Raw genomic sequence first — 19,477 nt, 5'->3', positions numbered from 1 at the left:
CTGCTTTAAACGGTGTAAGTACACAATTTTTTTGGCGCGAACTCGAATTCTCGGACGCCCCCATCCGAGTGCTTAACTGCACTTCCGAGTCGGCTACGTGATGGCTGGCAATGGCAATCGCAGAAGATGGCTTTTAGATGTGGATGGGCCACTTCTGGGTTCGATAAGCGCTCCGACGCTCCGACAATGATTCACGCGAAAAATCCAAGCTCTCTGCATGGCATTTCCTCATGTTGCCGACTCTGCTCGGCAACACTTTCTCTTTCGAGCGCTCATCTGCGCTCTTTGCTTTCTCTTCGGTATTTGCCAGGCCAAAACGTAGCCGAGGCCGAGGCTCATTCCCTCTTCGACTCTGGCAACATGTTGCCGGTGTGCGATCGATGCGCCAGCCCCATCGTCAGCGTCAGCGTCTGAGTCGCAGTCTTCGTTTTGGCATCTTCGTCGCGAGCTTGGCTTAAATTGTTACCAAACGTTTAATGATCTTCAGTTAGTCTTCGAACTTTTACCGGACCAGTCGTGTCTGTGGCTTCCACCTGCAGCTCCCAGTTCCTCAGCGCGCCTCAAACGTTAACGGAATTTTAAACAGATCCGAAAAAAGAAACAGAAACTGCATCATTTGCATAAAGCAAATAGAAAACGATTCGAAACGAAAATAACTCTGGCAAAAGTTGAATTGGATTTTGATTTTGTGTTTCGTTTGGTTGTCTTGTCGTTTCCCTGTCGCATATCAGACAGACATTTCTCGCGCGCCCTTCCATCGTGTTTGTTTTATAAGAAAATAGTGCAACGATATTGGATTGATCCAACATAAAATATATTGGACTCGGTGTTTCGGTGAATCATGCGAGTCTCATTGGCACTGTGGGGCACTCTGTGCCTGTGGGTGGTCACGGCGAATGCACAGGGATTTATTCCGCCACCCAATGCGGGGCTTCATAATGCGGTAAGTCTTGCATTCGGAACAAATACATCCTTGTTTATGTAACGTTAAAATTCAACATTATTTATCAGTTTTCGAGTCTCGTTAATCTATCAAATCTGTGTCAGTTCAGACGATGTTCCACATTGGCTGCCACTGACAATGGCTGTGCTTCATAAACGTCATTCATCCCAAACAACCCAGGCCAAATGTGTGCCAAGCAATCATATAAATAAAAGAAAGAAATATTTAACACAGAATTTGCATATCCATTGAATGTTATGCAAATATTTATTGTGGACACCAAATTGACACAGTTTTTATTTTGTTCGCTCAGACTCTTGGCCAAAATGGAATCCCAAAGAAAGTTTCCTGCCCTGCCGCTGGGTAGTACTCATACGTACATAAATATGTCAAACACCAAACACTTTTTCGGTGGGACAAGTTTTCAGAGACTGCGCCTAAATCCCAGTCTAAAAATTCCACAGACTTGCATAAGACTTTCTATCAATAGACGAGACGCAGCCCAACTGAGGCCCAGTTTGAGGTCCGATCTTAAGCGGCTATTTAACAATTCAATTATTCAAATATTTGTATTCAGATTTCAATATTAATTGTGGAAGAATGTGTGCTGGCAGCATTGTAAACGAAAACGAAAACGATTTTCAACGCCTCAATGAACTTTCCCTTTTCACAAAAATATTTTGATCGGCCTGGCGAGATGTACGGGGGGTACGGATCTTGATTAAATGAAGATGCAAAGGAAGCAAAGCGCCACGAATCGGGCTGGCTGAGAGTAAGAGCCATAAAGGCATGAGACAACGTTTAAGGCATCGCCGGTGTAGACCTGAGTAAACCTGTTCGCTTGGAGTGGTCAAGAAACTGAATACAAAAAGAAAACCCTCTTTCGACAGCGGATGAACCGCAAACTGCACAGTCATGTGAATGTTTGAGAATTTCCTATGGAGTAACTCTGGGGGCTGAGCAAAGTTGAAGGTCTCTGAAGATATTTATGTTATCACCTAGATAATTGATTATCTTTAAGTTTGATTGGGAGTTGATCTCGGCTTCAAGCTCATGTTGATGTAAGCCGATCATGTTTGGCATCCGCTGCTACAGTTTCACTTTCATGGCTTAGTCCGAAAACTTTTGGCCAAAAGCCACAACAATTTACGATGTGAAATCATCAGTTTTGTTGTCTCCTCTTTTTTTTGGTTGCCTAAGTTTTATGTTAGGATGAACTAATGCCTATAATTGAGACTTGGATTACATAAAAAGATTAATTTCGATATCGTTGAAGCTGCAGGCAATATTTTGATACGCGATTATGATGGGCTGGAGCTGGAGCTGAAGGTAAAAGTAAAGAAAGATGAAGAGACATTGATCATCAGGGCTGAGGTGGCTTTTGACTGCATGTACGATAAACAAAAGAAGACAAATACGTGTATCATTTTAATTCAGACTCTCTTTTGTATCCCTTGAATTTCTTTAACCCTCCACAAATTTCTTCAGATGAATCCCATCCCGGACTGAATTGTCCTTAACCTTTCGACGCAGCCATTGACTTGCCGATTTCCTTTTCAATAACTTTAAAATTTTTCCAAAGCGTTGGAAAAACGTGTCTTGGACCAGATAGCTGCCAGCATCATCTCTCACCATTGACATAAGTTTGCTATGCCAATGGCCTGCGATTGCGATTGCGGTTGCAACAGCAGCAAAGGCTTAGCCGAATACAAAGAGGGAAAAAGTGCTTTTCAGCCGTATCATCATCTTCCTTTTGTCTGGCAGTCTGGCAGTGAACAGGAACTGGTCGAAGCCAAAGTTGGATTCGAAGCTGCATTGCCTGTCTTAAGAGCTTTTGTTTTGCTTTGTTTTGCTTTTGGGACTTGGAATCTTTTCGGTGGCTCTGCAATTTCCTTTATGCGATTCGGTTTTTGTTTTTGCTATTGCTTAATTTTATTTTAACTTTTATTATTTTGTACATTTATATTGCCTCACGTAGCATTTGCAGTTGGGCTGCTGTGTCGTGTAAACAGAAATTGCCGCCAACTTGGCAGCCAGGCCATGGCAATCGTCTGCTCAGCAACATCTGTTGCCCAGCGTCCATGTCCATTCAGTCCAGAGTTCACTGCGCATGCGCTCCAGTGCCAGTGCCAGTCCCAGTCCCAGTCCCAGTCGCGGTCCCCAATACAGAAATCCGCATCCAGACAGATACAACAATTTGCTGTCGCCGAACATGTTTTGCTGGGCCTGCCTCTGCCCGCCTGCCAAATTGTTTGCAAAAGTTTTTTGTTTCGTCGTATATTTTGCGTTTATTTAACAGATTTTTTTATTTATTTCTTCTTGGGCTTTCACTTTTGTGGAGTACACATATAAACACATATAAACAGAAGCAAGAGATAAATGCTTGACTAGAAGATAAAAAAATTCAAAGCAGAAAAGAAAGATTCCATTAGCTGCACATAGTCTAACATGGATACAAAATATTTCTTTAAAAACGCTTTAAACTATATAGTGCAACAATCATGATTCGTTATCTTTAATAGATAACCGATCCAAATGAGCCAATATTGGCATACATTATATTATACAACCGATCTTACATTTAAAATTTTACCTATTAATGGGATAGCTTATCAATTTCGATTAAATGTGGCCTGAAGCCAAAAATATGACAGACATTTCCCATTGATTTACTTGGGGGCATGGCATTCACGGAAACTGGTTGGCAATCATTTTATATATCTGACAGGCCCTCGGTCCGGCCCTACAACCTGTTCATTGTCGGTTCGCTTTTGTTGTCGCAGCACCACCAGCAACAGCAACAGCCACAGCCACAGCCACATCCACAGTAACAATCATAACAAGTCGCCGCATTTCATTGTAATTTCTTTTTGCGAGTTTGGTTCTGGTCGTTTTCATGGCATGGAAAGTGGGTCAATCGAGAGATCTTTATAAATATTGTGGTTCGGTTGCATATTTATCTGAAAGATATTTCGGTAAAGTGACAAACTGTTAATGGATTTGGCTTGAAAAATGAAAGTTGTTTTGTTGGGGCACAGGAAGGTGTCCGATCGAAAGAGAGAGGATGATGGCACTTGCCAGGGCTCGAGAGCTAATCACGCTTAGGGCCCAATCATCGCACCTCAATCGCCTTTGATGGCGTCTCTGCAGTTTTCCACTTGAGGAAAGTAACAAGCTGCCATTAGCCAGGCGCCACACTAAATCGATTCGCATCAAACAAATCCCATTGAGATCGCCTTTCAGCTGCCAACCACAAACAAATAAAATAATTGAACGCTAATCACACACTGAGAGGAGGCCCAATTGGGGTCTGGTGGGTTTGGGTCTGGGTCTGCCCCACCATTAGTTACTTCTTTCTCAATTTTATTTATTTTCGTTGGACGCCGTGCGGTCTGATTTAATTTGATTTGCTGTGCTTCCAACTGGTTTCCAACTGATTGAGAATTAAATCAATTTCGCTTTTGAATGAGAGGAAAATGGTTCGAATAGTGAATGTCATGCCTGATTGGGCAGAGGAGCAAGCGGAAAGGGGAATGGGCTGCCCAGGAAACGAATGTAAAATGTAATTGGAATTGTGATATAACTTTGATTATGAAATCCTTTATGTTCAAATGAGTTTCACCAGTCCGTGACCTACAGGGGAGCCTAAATAGAACGTCGCAACATTGGCTGGGAAAACTTTGAAGGCGAATCGCGGATCTCCCGCAGACTGGGGGACACGTGTATGGTTCCCCATTACTCTTCCGACTTCTCAATTATTAAGTCATTAACATGAACTGTGATCTCTCCCAAACGGAGCGTCTGTTCCGCGTAATTTAATGGAAACGATCGGTGGCATTATCTGGGGAAACAATAATTTCACATGCCAATTGCGGGCAAACCTTTCTGCCATTAAAATGAAGCACAGCATCTGTCAGATGGGACGGGACGGGAAGGGAAGGGAAGGGAAGGGAAAAGAAAGTAAAAGGGCTCGGCGACATAACTCATCGCCTGTTATTGACAGGCGGCCGAGCAGCTTCTCTTCTTTGGGGTCATTAAAAGTCGCTTGGATTTCCCAAAAGCAGCAATGTCAGATAATGTTCAAGCAAAATCGGTTTTCTCATAGTTATTGTTGCCTAATTACGAATTACGACAAATAGGAATTGGAAATCGGAGTCACCCGATGAATGCCGCAATTGGATGTGCTATGCGCAGTAAATATATCAAGGCAATTTTCACCCACCATGCAGCAGGCAACAGGCAGCAGTATCCAATACCCAGTACCCAGTGCAGCAAGTGTCAACTTCCGCATTACTCATACGACACGTGAAACGGGTTTGGCGGCGGTGGCAGCCTCAGCTGCATCTTCTTTCTCGCCATAACTCAACACGAATATGGCCAAAAGTCAAACGATCCTCGTCGAGGCTTCGCTTACCCCACACGTAATGCAATAGCCAAGCCCAAAGATCTTGCCCGGACAGGGACCGGGATCGTCCCGAGCCTCCGAGCCTCCCGAGGCAGCTCAAGCTGGGCAACCCGTTATTGCCCGATGCTGTTGCACTTTCGTTTTTCTTATTGTGGCTCTGCCTTTTGTCTGGGTGAAAAGTTTATTGCGCGAAAATGAAGAAGCGTTTGTTGCTGGCACAGAGTTCCAAAACAAGATTTCAAATAGCCCGCTGCTGCTGATGATGCTGATGATGCTGCTGATGATGATGGTGGTGGTGGTGTGGCAGTGGCAGCCTCCAACTGCAATGGCATCTGCAACTGCTGCTGGGGCCTGGTTGGGTCTGGTTGGGTCTGGTCTGGCCTGGTCTGCCGAGAGATGTTGCAAGTCGACGACGAGTTGCATAATTTGTTTGTTTTCCTCTTGGCTGTTTGGTGGGAGTCAAAGTTTTGTGGGGTTCGTTCGCCGTGCCTAAAACAACTAAAAACTTGTCCATTGATTTGCACTTTATTTCTGTTTTGAGCGTAGAAAATTTACAAAAGAAATTATTTAATGGCATTTTTGTGGTTTTCGTGGTGCAACGGATTACTGTTGAAAAGCAGCACTAACTTTCGTCTGTGAATTGTGCAAAAATTAATTGAACAAGGATCGCATTTCAAATTCGGGTTGGGTCATTGCATATGAAAAATATTATTGGAATTACGTTATATTTTAGCATGCTTGATAATCGCAGGACTTTCTTTGGTGAGGAAAAAAGACAAAAATTATAGGGCAAAGTGAAAGATCATAGCAACAGTGGATGCAGCAGTGCTGATGCAACTCCGCATCGGGGAAGTCAAAGCCCTCGAGAGGAGATACTCTGGTTAGTACCTGTCAGGTCCAAACACGCCCCCAACTTGCAACAAGCTGCAACCCACTTCACACTCTGGTGCAGCCAGCGTCCGTCCGCCCTCGCGGCTCCTTCATGGCACATTATCGCCAGCGGCCGACCGAATACCCCAAAACTTTGGCCCCACTCCCGCAGCCTCAGTCTGCCACTTTCAGTTTATTGTTGCACTGCACTGCACTGCACTGGAGTGGATTGGAGTGGATTGAAGAAAACACAACAAAAACAAAAGCAACATCAAAATCAAAAGAAAAAGAAAAACACTTTTCGCAAGCTTCGCTGATTTTGAGCACCGCAGAAGTTCCAGAGCTGGCATTTCAGTTGCATTTTCCATTCGCTGGCGGCGTCTTATTCGTCTTCTTCGGCACCCCAAAGTGTTTCGTTTTGTTGCAAATAATAAAATTTAATTTGCTGTGCGGTTCTCCTCTTCTTCTCATTTCGCTGCGGCTTCGGCTGCGCATTTGAGTGCATCACTTGGGCATGCGAGGCAAGATGCATTCGGCTTTCGATTTCATAAACTCAAATGAGTCTGGGGTGAAGAAATCTCGAATGTGTATCGATCTAGTGAGCGGAGCAGCGCTCCGCAAGAGTTGATCAGCCGGAGAACTAGCTACGGAGATTTCAGAAACCGATAAACGCTTAGCAATATTCTCAGATTACTGACATATGTATGGGGCTCCCATCCGACGGCTAACTGGCGTCCAACCTCAAGTTCCAGCGCCGGCTGGGGTTAGTAACCGCTGAACAATGGTCAGCGAGCCGGCCAGATGGGTCTAACGACATTGTCGCGTTCCGTCCTATGCGGGTAATTGCTTAAAACTGTCACGAACTGCAGCAAAACAGTTTACTGACTCCGACTGACTCCCGTTCCGAGCTCTGGGTACCGCGGTGGCAACTCGAAACATTTGTCAGACCATAGACCCCAAGACCTTAGACCAGGGACCTGAGACCGGAGACCGGAGGCCGGAGGCCAGAGACCCTCCGTAATTTGCATGTACAGACCTCTGAGAGACTTCTTTCGCGGAACGGCGGACCTGGCGCAGAGCTTGCGTGACCAGACACAGAAACGGGCACGAGACCAGCCTGGAAGCCAGCAATGTGAGCATTTGGCGAATCAAGACCAACGAGGCAGCTCAGCTCAGCTCCGATGGGGCAGCGGATATAATCTCAAAAACGACTTAATTGGTTCCTATGAAATTCAGGGAGCGGGGCGGAGTAGGTATAATTAAAAGAACTTCACTTTCGAATCCGAGTCAGTTAGCGCTGGCGGTGGCGCACTGCTAACCCATAAATTATGAATTCCAGCTGAATATGAAAAGGTTTTTCATTCCGCTCCACTCCGAACAATGGCGGCGGCCCATTTGACAAATGATATGCCCGGAGGGGGCACATTTCCAAATGCAGTTGCATGCCTGAGAGCTTCCAATGCATCAGCATTGCCGAGGAATTGCTAATATGTAATTAATGCACTAGACAGACTCTAAAACGGACTCCCAAGAAAGATCTGATACGAACAGTGGGGTACAGACAGCGGTGAGTGGGTGAAACTGTTGCATCGAGGAATGCCCAAATGGGTTTATTCGAGTTGAGATAGCCAAGAAGGATGAGTATCTTAGAGCTTAGGCCAGACGTTGTAGGACGAGCCAAACTCACAGACAAATACTTAACTCGTAGGAGAACTGCCACCATGATCACACACACCTCGACCTTACACCTTCACACTTTTCCCACAATTCGCCAAGTCGAAATGTTAGCCAAGGTCGAAACCCACATAAACGTAGACCCCTAACGAAACAACTGCCTGACCCACATACTCGTACATATCTCGGAACGCCGAACGCGACAAAAGCTTAATACTTCGCATCAATTGCAATCGAGGGGCATCAATTCAAGTGACAGCCCATGAAAATGAGAAGACAAACAGTCCCAACTCAATGGCTCCGAAGTCACTAAAGTAAATACGCGTTCGAGTTGGTCTTGGTTTTGGTTTTGGAGAAATATCTAAGATGTTGTGCTCCGCATATCGCGCCATTGAAATTCCCAGTGACAAGGCAGGCAGTTGGATGAATGGAGAAAAAAATTGCACACAGAAATTACAAGCTACAAGCGACAAGCGACTGGGATGATGGGCACTCGTGTAACAAAGGTCCGAAACTTGGCCGTTAAAAACGGCGGCGGGTTGATGTTGATGAGCGTGGAAAGGACTGGGCGTGTCGGGGCTCCGTCAATGGAGTTTCACGGCGAAATTGAGTTACGAAATCCGATGAATGCAAATCTCTCGGGCACTCATCTCTTGAGCAAGCCAAAATTGCAATGAAAGCGAAACTACAATACTTTTGATGGTTCTCCCGATTGTTTACTACTGTCCATCAACAGACCGACCCAAGCAAATAAATCCCCGGATCGGGGAGAAGCCGAAGCCCAGACAAGGCAGAGATACTCGTACAAAGATATATTGTGGCACGCAATTCGCTTAGCTGCGTGCGCCAAATTTATTGAATTGGAAAGTAAAATTGCAGCGTATTTAAATTTATTTCCAGCAATAATATAATTTTTAGAGGTTTGTATTTTATGTTGTACTGACACGCAATTCGGGTTTAATAATTATGAGGATCTTTCAGACGATTGTCGGCGAAATAATAATTGTGTTATGATATTGTTTGGCTGATACGCTTAACGTGGTTTGGAAATTGAAAGTGTGTTGAGGTTGAAAATTGAGTCGTTTGTTTGGGAAGATGATTAAGGTCTTGGTGGTGATGGATTGACGCACCTAATCACTGGAAATAATGGTCGAGAGGGGCATAGGTGCGAGTGCTCATGCACACTCGTATGTATTGTTCGCATCTTTGTCTGAATTTCCCATCGGACTTCTTTTCTTCACTCACTTTCTATTTGAAGTTCTCTAGTCTAGTGCTGACCTTCCCCTTTTCGGACAGATTTCTCATCTTGTCCATTACCCTCGAGACTAACATCCGAAAAGCACAACGAAGCTCTGTTTAAGTATTGACTTAAAAAACCATTTGCAATTAGCCATATGAACATGTTAATTGTCCAAAAAACAACTGGCCCATAAACCCAAATTTCTCATGCCCAAAACCAAGCCAAAGCCGAAAAAAGAAGTGGGTTTATTCAAATTACAATTGCTCGAATCAGTTTAGTACGAGCATCTGCGAGACACAGCATCATGGCTGCTCATCAGCAGGCGCCTGCCCCTGACAGTGCTAATGATACAATAAATCTTCGAGGCTCGTAAAAAGTGTCAGAGTGTGTCAAATTAAACGTATATGAGAGCAGCTTCCATGCACAAATCTTCTCGAGAGTCGACAGCCCGCTGCAGGTGCTCCACACTCCGTGGGCCAAATAGCAGCTACCTGTGTGGGTCGCGTGGGTGTTGTGATACATGTACATGTATGTATGTAGGTGGAAGTGCATCTGCCAGGAAGTCAGTTTGTGCAACTTTTGCCATTGGCACTCTGCTTAATTCGCGAACTCAATTACCCGCACGTTGAGTTTGTGTGTCACTCCAGTTTGAAGTGCTAAAACAGTCAAGATTGCACCAACTCTCCACTCAGTTGGATATGCATGTGATTATGCAATCTTTGTGGAGATTTGTGGATGCAAGAGATGTAATTAACAGTGGCACAAGTTGGGAAACAAAAATATGGCAATGATTAAACAAGTTTCCACAAGACTCGAATCCAGTTCTTTATTTTCAGGCTGGATAAATATTTTATATTATATTTTATAACATCATAATTTGTATTCCTAGACACAATGCTTTCCTAACAGTAATTTACATTCCTGAGCCTAAAAATAAATACCTTAAAATAGTGCCTAATCTATAGATTATGTTCAAAACAATGTTACATCACACCAATAGTAATTTTATGAGACCATCTTCATAAAATACTCCATTTGAGTTCCTTCAAGCGCTGCCAAAAACATTATACAACATAACTACTATTATTTTATTAGCCCACATTTGTGGAGTATCGGAGATCTTAAAGCTTTTAAGCTGACCAAAATGGCAGGCACAATCATACAGCCCCCATCAGCCTCATACTCGGCCGATTTCGGGGTCTGGCAGACAAATCGCGCTAATTTATAAACAGTTTTACAAGCAGTTTCCCTCTCTTTTTGTGAGCTAGGTTGGGAGTTGGGGCAGCGATAGCATCTCCAGTAAAAACGAGGAGTGCGAGTACGAGTACGAGTACGAGTACGGAGCTGACCAAGTTTCTTTTGGCCCCTTCTTGTTTTGTGCAAAGCGATTGTTAAATAACATTTGTGCTTGTTTCTGCTTTTATTGTAGTGCTGGCGGCATTTGCCTGGAACCTTTCATTGTTGCTGTCGGGCGGCTTCTTTTGCTTCCATGCGGCCAGTGGATACATGCCATAGCATACCCCTTTCCCTTTCCCTGGGTAGCTACTACTCGTAGTTGTAGGTGTTGGCCAAAGCCTCGCTTGAGGCAATTTCTTACTTACCTCAGTTAATTACACAATTTTATGTAAATTTCACTTTTTGCTATTGCTGTTGCTGTTGCTGCTGCTTCTTCTGGGGCTATTGTTGCTGGGCATTCTTTTGTGCGGCCGCAAATTAATTACTTATTTGCTTAGCCGCTAAGCAATTTTGTTGGCAATTAAAATGCCTTTAGGAAATCCACAAAAATATTTGTTTCTTTTTTGGGGGGATCTCTGTGCCAACTGCAGTCATTTGTCGATAGTCGGGAAAAGTGAAAGGGAATTGCCAAATATTCGGATTGACCAACAGTCTGAATGGAACCCGAAATGAGGCAGCAACTCTCAAAAAACTAAGCCATCAAATGCCATCAAAAGCTTATTATGCACATTTTATGCCGTGTGGAAACTGTCAACAGTCACTGTCGAGGGGCTAACCAGTTCTGGCAGTTGATAGAAGACCGAAGCTGTGGTCGTGTACCCATACCCAAAATGCACAGTCAGTTCTGAACTGTATTCAGATGGGATCGATGCGATGCTGAAGCTAACGCTATAGCTAACGCTGATGTTGATGTTGAAATGATGTGAGCACGATCTCGCAGATCAGACTTAGATTGAGATGATGCCCTGCGATGATAGGCAAGACAATTTAATGAGCCGTTAAATGCCGATTGCAGCACAATAATAAATCAATTTTCGGGAAACGATCTAGCCTAGATTTGGTAAACGATTGCCTACTTATGCAGATGTTGAAATGTGGCAGAGAATCCAAAGGCAGGCACGAATCAATTCAATTACAGTGTATTCATGGTGCTGCAGTGACAAATACTAAGCATAAAACAGATTCTTATTTTTCGACTAGCCCGAGAACAAAAAGTTAATTTTAATTGGCCCAGTTGTTCAAACAGACAAACAAACAAACAAAATACAAGAGCAGCCCACAACGGCATACGAGTGGAGTAGTGCCCCATTAGCCAGCAGCTGGAATTGATGCCAAAACTGACATCTGACATGTGCATCTCTTTTTATGGCCAGAACACAAATTGCAAAACACGTCTGCAAGCGCCTCCAAAATGATTCTCAGATCTTTAGAGCCGACTGACCAAAAACAACCTTGAAACTTCACAGGCCACCAAAAAACATCTCAAAGAAGACAAACAGCCAGCGGGAAAAACTCTACAAGCTCAAATTCAGTTCAGCGCAGAACGTAAAGGCAAATGCAGCTGGGGCATGCGTTTCTTGGTTGGATGCGGGGCAGTCAGGAAATCCGAGAGGCAATGGGGAAACGGGGCCAAATCGGAGGCCATTCGCCATCGACATGACCGAAAAAACTGGAAAACTTGCGAGTTGTAAGAGGCCGCGATGCCGTTGCGCAACTGGGGACTTGAAGAATTTACGGCATCGGCTTTTGGGTAACTCTTAATTGAGCGAAATATCTCTTGGGGCGCGTGTGGCAGATCTTCTGATTTAAACTATTAAATTCTAATTAGCATAAACAACTTAACTGCTGACTAAATGTCTAACAAATCACTTTCACTGCGAAACGAAACGAAACTGAAACCAAAAACAAAACCAAAACCAAAACCAACACCGAGACTGAAAACGAAAAGAAATTTCCAAAATTCGCTTTCATTTTGTATCCCATCCAGAGGAGGCTATGGACCCGATGTGTGATGTGAAATCAATTATGAATTATTAACAAATTAGCTGGGAGTTCGAGTCATGTAACTGACAGGTACATCACGGATCACAACGCCCCATCAAACTTGTGAAAAATGTTGCTTTCGGCGGGATCTATAAACTGGTTTGCCATCACTACTTCTTCTACCTGTTGCCGGCAATCGCACGCCGTATCTTCTCTCATTAGCATAATGCCCATTCGACTTGACGGCCCTCCAATGAAAACGTATTTGACATGAATTAGTGTTTGTAGACGGCTAAATGACTATTGACCAAACCCCTTCTGGCTGCATCTTGGGAACGGACTTTCTTTGTACAACCAAAGAAAACTATGAGTTGTTAATCAATGAAGGCCATTCCACGGATTTTAATGCAAGTTTTGAACAGATTCGACTGCGTGTGACCCTCGCTTCTGATATTCAATCAATAAGAAATGCAAAAATATTGTCTTATCAATGAGTCATTTCCATTTGATCCTAGACAAACCCCCGAGAAGACAAACCCCCAAAGATGCATACATACAACATAATTTGGCTATGGTGATTTATAGTTTTTCCCAATGTTTGGATAGTCTCTTTGATATCCGACACTCAGTTGCTACAACGCCAACACTCTAGTCGTCAATCACTTGACACATTCAACTCCAGTAGTGAACAGTGAGGCATCACCAGCGTGGGTTGTGGTGGCATTTGGTGACAGCAACAACCACAAAAACTGCCAGCCTGCCAGCCAGCCAGTGCCTTCGATGGGACTGGGCATGCGCAGCGCATTAGCTGGTCATTGATTGGTGGCTTGGCTCGCACTGGCATTTAAAAACGAAAGCGCTTTGCCTACGAGTACAAGTGCCGTGAAAATGTTGAATGATTACGCTAAACCATGAAATTGACATGTCGAACACATGCGGACCCACAAAGAGAGGCTGGGATTGAAAGAAAGGGAAAAGAAATATGACAAACCCTATGAGGACAGGGTTCGGTGGCTTTGGGGCTGGGATGTTGATTGCCTGGGCATCGCCATTGGCAGTTGATGGATGATTGATTGAGGTTTTCACCAGACGAGCAATTTGTAAAGAAAAGTCATGTTTAAGGAGAAAGAAAATTGTGAATTCAGAAAAACAAAAATTGATGATACAGATGCATGACAAGCCATTGTACGAGCTGAAAAACTCGCCAACGAAGGTTGGATGGGACAAGCCAAAGCCACAAGCACAGAAAATACTTGCTGGCCAGCTATAGATAAAATATATAAGTAATACAATCATGTTAGGCAGCCAAACTCTCCCGTTCACCTGTGTCCTCCACCAAACACATTGAACTTTTCTCCAAGCTCATCATTGGACTGCGATTAGATTGCATAATCAAACGCCGCCCCACTGACAGCAGCAGCATCATCATCATCATCCACAACATCAGCCGCGGCATGATGAGGCGCGGCATTAGCGGCAACAACATAATTACCATGCGAAAAGAAAGAGCTGTGGATGGTCTGGGGAGAGCCCGATAGCGCCTCAATCTCGCATCGACGGAGAGGGAGCCCAGCAAAAACAGAAGATTTATGACCCGTGCAATTAATTTGTACATACAGCAGTTTAGCCATAAGCCAAAAAGCGACAAAACAAACAAGATCTAAGCCCGCCGCTGTGCAACGCATCTCTGCTCCTCCTTCTGCTGTGTTGGATAATCATTGTCCGATGTCCGACTGGGTCTTCTCTTGGCCAAGCGCAATGCGTATACGTACTGTATGACAGGCAGTTCAAGGGGCGTGCTTGCCTGGATGATTGTATAAGCGGCTTGCCCTATGGGAGATATTCGCTAATGACAATTGCAGATGGCAGACAATGGAAATGGGCTACCATGCGAATGGGGAAGAGTTCAATTGGGAGGAAGAAAACTTACATATGAGGACAAATCAAAGATGATTTAACTTTAAATTAGCCATAAACACGATGGGTTGCAGGGGCATGTTCGCAAATTTAGGTTATCCTGATCTGTGGTCTATCATTACGTGATCTCTTTGCAAACAAGTTCCGCCACTGTGCCATTCGTGTGGACTTCAACTTGACCGAGTGGCCCCCAAAAAGGACCCCAGAGCATTAGCCTCCAACCAATCCGGAGACGCATTATCTCGTTTTTGGCATCAAAAAAATGGAGCAGAGATTGCTGTTACAGCCGCTTGAAACTGGTTCATGTCTATTTTGGGGCGAGTCGAGGGGCTTTTACTTTTTTCTGTGTCAGTTTTCATTGCATGCCCGCGAAGGAGAAACCAGCTGATGATGGATCTGAAGCTGGTTTTCAGCAGTGCACGATGATGCAATGGTGATGGAAAGTTGTACGAGTAATCTCACATTTTGCCTTCTCTTGCTCCCATTGCAGCCGCCCTTTCACAACTCGCATCGCCGCCAGCTGAATCTGCAGCAGTACAATCAGCAAAACTTTGTCCAGGCGGGCGTCGAGTTGCCCATTCCCCACCGCCAGCAGCAGCAGCAGCAGCAGCAACACACCCATCTGCACCACCAGGCACCGCAGCAGCATCGTTTCGGCCAGTTCCCACAGCAGCAGCACCAGCAGCAGCAGCCACCGTCCCCCACCCAGCAGCAGCCCCATGGCAATCAACAGTTCCAACGGTCCACTCAAAGCCAACTGCAAACGGCTCCTCAATTCCCTCAGCAGCAGCAGCAGCAACAGCAACAGACGCAGCAGCAGCTTCCCTCGGCTTCCAGCAATCTGGATCTGCATCATCAGAACTTCTTGGACTTGCGTAACTACGCTGGTTCCCAGCAGCAACAGCACCCCCATCAACAGCAGCAACAGCAACACCAACAACAACAACAGTTGCCCCAACGCCACAAGCAATTTGGTAAGATCTATCGAGAATAGAACTACAGGACTGTTTCAAAGTTTTCCCTAATTAAACCTTGGCGAATCTTATGCTCTATCTTTCAGATTCCCGCTTGCAGTCCACAGCCTTTCCACCACAGCCCTCGAGGGAGACCTACCAGCAACAGCAGTTGCAGCAACAGCAAACCCAACAGCAGTTTGCCTTCCAGCAGCCCCAGCAGTTCGGATCCCAAGTTCTGCCTCAGACCACACAGAAGCTGCCCAGCCAGGCGCCCGTCCCCACCTTCCAGACCATTCCACAACAGACACCACATCCCATTCAGCAACAGCAGCAGCAGCTGGCCAGTTCAACTATCAGCAACAGCCAGCCCTGCCGCAGTACCAGTTGACACCCCAGCTGGGTCTGCCTGTACCACCTCTCTTCAGCACCTTGCAATCCACACCCTTCCCAGCGCAGCCCACGAGAGAAGCCTTCCAACAGCAGCCGCAGCAGCAGCAGCAGCAGCCCCAAGGTCAGCAATTCCAGCACCAATTTGTGAATGCTCCCGCTCAGCCCCAGCCAGCAGATCAGGAGTACAAGCAAAAGCTCATCCAGAAGCACGAGCAGTTTGTGGCCAAGCAGTACGAGAAGTCGCAGCACAAGGTGCGCCAACAGCATGAGGACTTCCTCAACAAGCAGCACCAGATCAAGCAGCACATCCTGCCGACGATCATCACCCAGCATAACGGCAACTATCAGCACTCGCCCTATGGCGGCGGACCGCCACGTGGACGTCCGGTGGCCCATCCCACCGATTACAACCAGTTCAGCAGCGCCCTCCAGCAGTACTACAAGGAGCATCCAACCACGACAACGACCACGACAACGACAACAACCACCGAGGCCACCACCACGCCCAAGAAGAACATCTACGCCCAGGTCAAGTCGGAGCTCGGAAAGTTTCCCAGCCAGAAGGGAACTGCCAAGAAGCCAGTCAAGACCTTTGCCCGGGATGATCTGTTGAAGCAGCTGAAGGCAGCCCTCTCAGAGGCCCCGCAGCAACCCCTGACCGGCAATAATACCTACGACGAAATGGATCTTTTGCTGCCCAACGGCCAGAGAGTCCAGGTGATCCGCACCACGGACCCCAACCTCGTGCAGGGCCAGAAAGCATATTCCCAGGAGCAGCTGCAGACTCTGCTGGCCCAACAGGCGCTCGGATCTGAGGCCAAGCTGAGCCTCAGCGATGTGGCGCCCAGCAAGAGTAAGGATCTGGAACTGCCCGGTGGTGGTAAGGTGCAAATCCTGCGTTCTCCAGATCCCCAGGAGTCCGACACCCTCCCAACCGGATCGCTGCCCGGAGGTGTGGATCTGTCCAGTCTGGCAGCTCTATATGGTGGTGGTGCCGGGGACATACAGGGAATTAGCAGTGGAGCCAACAGCATCGCCAGCTCGGCCGTTATCACTTCAGATTCGGATGAGCCACCCTCCTTGGCGGAGCTGGCCCAGCGCGGACTCATCCCCGATGGCTATGAGATCGAGGGTCTGAGCCCAAAGTCCGAGCCCAAGGCAACGCCTGCACCGGCGGCATTGCCGGCCAAGAAGAAGGCCACCTACGTGTACCTCGAGGAGCAGGCCGACGGCAGCTTCAAGATCCAGGGAGTCAAGGCCAATGGCGAGAAGGAGACCAAGCAGACTGGAGCGGAAGTCGAGAGCATTTTGGAGAGGATCAGGAGCGGTGAGATCAAGCTGCCACCTTCTGTGTCCCGCCTGACGCTGCCCAACGACGAGCTGGTGGAGATCAAGAGCGGAAAGATCATCCAGACCACCCGTGCCCCACTCACAACGAGCAGCAGCACAACTACCACCACAACGACCACACCGGCTCCATTCGTATCCCGCGGCACGCCCAGCAATCATCGTCAGTACCATCCCTCCAGGACATCGACCACCAGCACAACCACCAGTGCACCCTACACACCCCGCCACAGCCCCATTTATGAGAGCAGCACCGCCAATGCGGCAGCTGCGAGCCTGATCCGCACCACGCCCGCTCCAGTGTACAGCTCTTCGCCGGTGACCGCTGCTTCGTACCTGGGAGGTGGCTCGGTCTCCACCCACTTGCCGGTGACTGCTTCTTCGTACCTGGGAGGCGGCTCCGTCTCCACCCACCTGCCGGTGGTCACCGAACGTCTCTCGGATCTGGCCCACACACAGGATCTGCTGCCACCTGTGCCTCAGTATGCGGACGCCCTTGTCCAGGAGACCGAGAACACAGAGAAGGCAGCCCAGGCTGGTCCGGGTGTGTCCTCCGTCCTGTCCAATCCGAGTGAGGATCTGCTGCAGATATTGAAGTCGAATGGCCTCTTCGCCATGGCCAAGTACCTCCGCCAGTCGGGCTTGGACAGCATTCTGAACGAGACCGGACCATACACCATCTTTGTGCCCACTGACAAGGCCTTTAAAAATCTCCTAGTACAATTGGGTGGACCCGAGCGCGCCGAGGAGAAATTCCAGTCCAATCCAAGGCTGCTGAGTGGGGTAAGTGGGGGAAGACTACACTTCATGCCGAGACAAGTCACTCATTTGCCCTTTTGTAGCTATTGCTGCACCATGTGATCCCCGGAGCCTTTGAAATTGCCACGCTGCAAGACGAGATGACGGGCGTGTCTCTGGCTGGAACGCAGCTCCGCGTCAATCAGTATAACATGCACGACCAGGAGTGGAACGATGTCACTGTAAGAGAACCCTAAATGCCTTTCCCCAAGCTGGTTAGCTGTAACGATTATTTCGCCCAATGCAGCTCACTACCATCAATGGGGCCATGGTTGTGCTGAACAAAAAGGATATCAAGATCCCACAGGGAGTGGCGCATGCCGTGGATCGTGTTATGTTCCCACTGCCGGTGGGGGATCTTCTGCAGACTCTGCAATCTGATCGCGAGGGTCGCTTTAGCAACTTCCTCAAGATCCTATACACCTCTGGGCTATCCGAGAAGCTGCAGAGCAAGGGTAAGGATTATTGAATTTAATCCATAATTGACATTGAATATCATCTTCAACTCAAGGTGTAAAAACGTACACTGTTTTCGCTCCTGTGGACAAGAGCTTCAGCGAATTGGACTCGGACACGCTGGAGAAGCTCTACAACGACAAGGAAGCCGCTGAGCAGTTTGCCATGAAGCACATAGTGCCTGGAGCTCTCTTCTCCGCCGGTATGCGCTTCTACCAGGTTAAGGACTCGCTGTACACGGGCAAGACCGTGATTCTGCAGAAGACGTCTGCTGGCAAGATCAAGGTCAACGATGCCCAGATGGTCACATCGAACATCCCCGCCACCAATGGAGTGATCCATGCCCTGGACGGCGTTCTTGCGTGAAGAGATTAAAAACTGTCTAAGGAGATTATATCGGCCTTGTTATAGCAGTTTTTCGTTTAGCCTTAAGAGTTAGATTAAGCGAGGAAGAGAAGGAGTCTTCATCAACCACATCAAAAATTGTTAGTGAAATCTTGCCAACGCCTTGGGAGGACCGAAAAAATTGCCGTCTTTCGAAAACTGGTGCAAATCCACAAAGAGACAAAGAAGATGTACACAAAGATTTGGTGCTTCCATGAACTTTCCTGTATTTTTCTTTTTCGCCTTCATAAAACAGTCATTACAAATAGTTCAATTTAAGAGAAGAGAAAAAATGTGTAAAAACCAAGAGTATGGAAACAGAATGGGATCTAATCTAAGTTCATATCTAATTTATTATTTTGGCATTACATTAAATGCAAATTAATTTACAAAATTCTGTAAAATAAACAAAATATAGTTAAGTACAAAAATGGATACTCTTTTTGTTTAAACAAATTATTGATTAGATGCAAATGTAAGTAGCCTCAAACACCATTGAATTAGCAATGATTTGCATGACGCATAAAATATGTTTCATGTGGTCTTGGGTTGGTTTTGGGTTGGTTGGTCCATGATAGTTTAATTTCAAAATAAAATGTAACTGTTGCACAACAATTTAATTTGTGTCATGTGCAAACACGCTAACCACCAAAACGATCCTCTAGATTCTAATTATAGCTTGTTCTCGAAGTCGTAGTCGTTGTACTCGTAGTTGGCTTTTCTTGATTCCGAGATTCTATCGTTAGAAGTTTAGCTTCACTTCAAAGCGTAAAGAATGTGAGCTTATCGACAGCTATAAAATGTTTTGTTTAGAGTTTTTCAATTTATTTTCTTAACCTTCTTGTTATTACACTAATGAGTTTCCTGAACGCACCAAA

General features: G+C 46.2%; 1 protein-coding gene across 1 annotated transcript; it reads left to right on the top strand.

Moving 5' to 3' along the window:
* Positions 1 to 470: 470 nt before the first annotated feature.
* Positions 471 to 19,016, top strand: LOC111079818 (polyhomeotic-proximal chromatin protein). Its single transcript, XM_041595219.1, has 7 exons — positions 471 to 943; positions 14,759 to 15,242; positions 15,329 to 15,527; positions 15,560 to 17,744; positions 17,804 to 17,941; positions 18,007 to 18,214; positions 18,271 to 19,016. Exons 1-7 carry the CDS (start codon positions 842 to 844, stop codon positions 18,579 to 18,581), a joined length of 3,627 nt encoding a protein of 1,208 aa, XP_041451153.1. The 5' UTR covers positions 471 to 841; the 3' UTR covers positions 18,582 to 19,016.
* The last annotated feature ends 461 nt before the right edge of the window (positions 19,017 to 19,477 follow it).

Source organism: Drosophila obscura, unplaced genomic scaffold, assembly GCF_018151105.1.
Source record: "Drosophila obscura isolate BZ-5 IFL unplaced genomic scaffold, ASM1815110v1 contig_46, whole genome shotgun sequence".
Taxonomy (NCBI): Eukaryota; Metazoa; Arthropoda; class Insecta; order Diptera; family Drosophilidae; genus Drosophila; species Drosophila obscura.
The sequence above is the reverse complement of the archived record's forward strand: the minus strand, read 5'-3'. Positions and strand labels throughout refer to the sequence as shown.

Excerpts from the sequence above, each read along its gene's own strand:
- LOC111079818 (XM_041595219.1), top strand. The coding sequence starts at position 842 with ATGCGAGTCTCATTGGCACTGTGGGGCACTCTGTGCCTGTGGGTGGTC. Across the intron at positions 15,243-15,328 it reads CCAACGCCACAAGCAATTTG|ATTCCCGCTTGCAGTCCACA; the intron begins GTAAGATCTATC and ends TCTATCTTTCAG. Across the intron at positions 17,942-18,006 it reads AGGAGTGGAACGATGTCACT|CTCACTACCATCAATGGGGC; the intron begins GTAAGAGAACCC and ends CGCCCAATGCAG.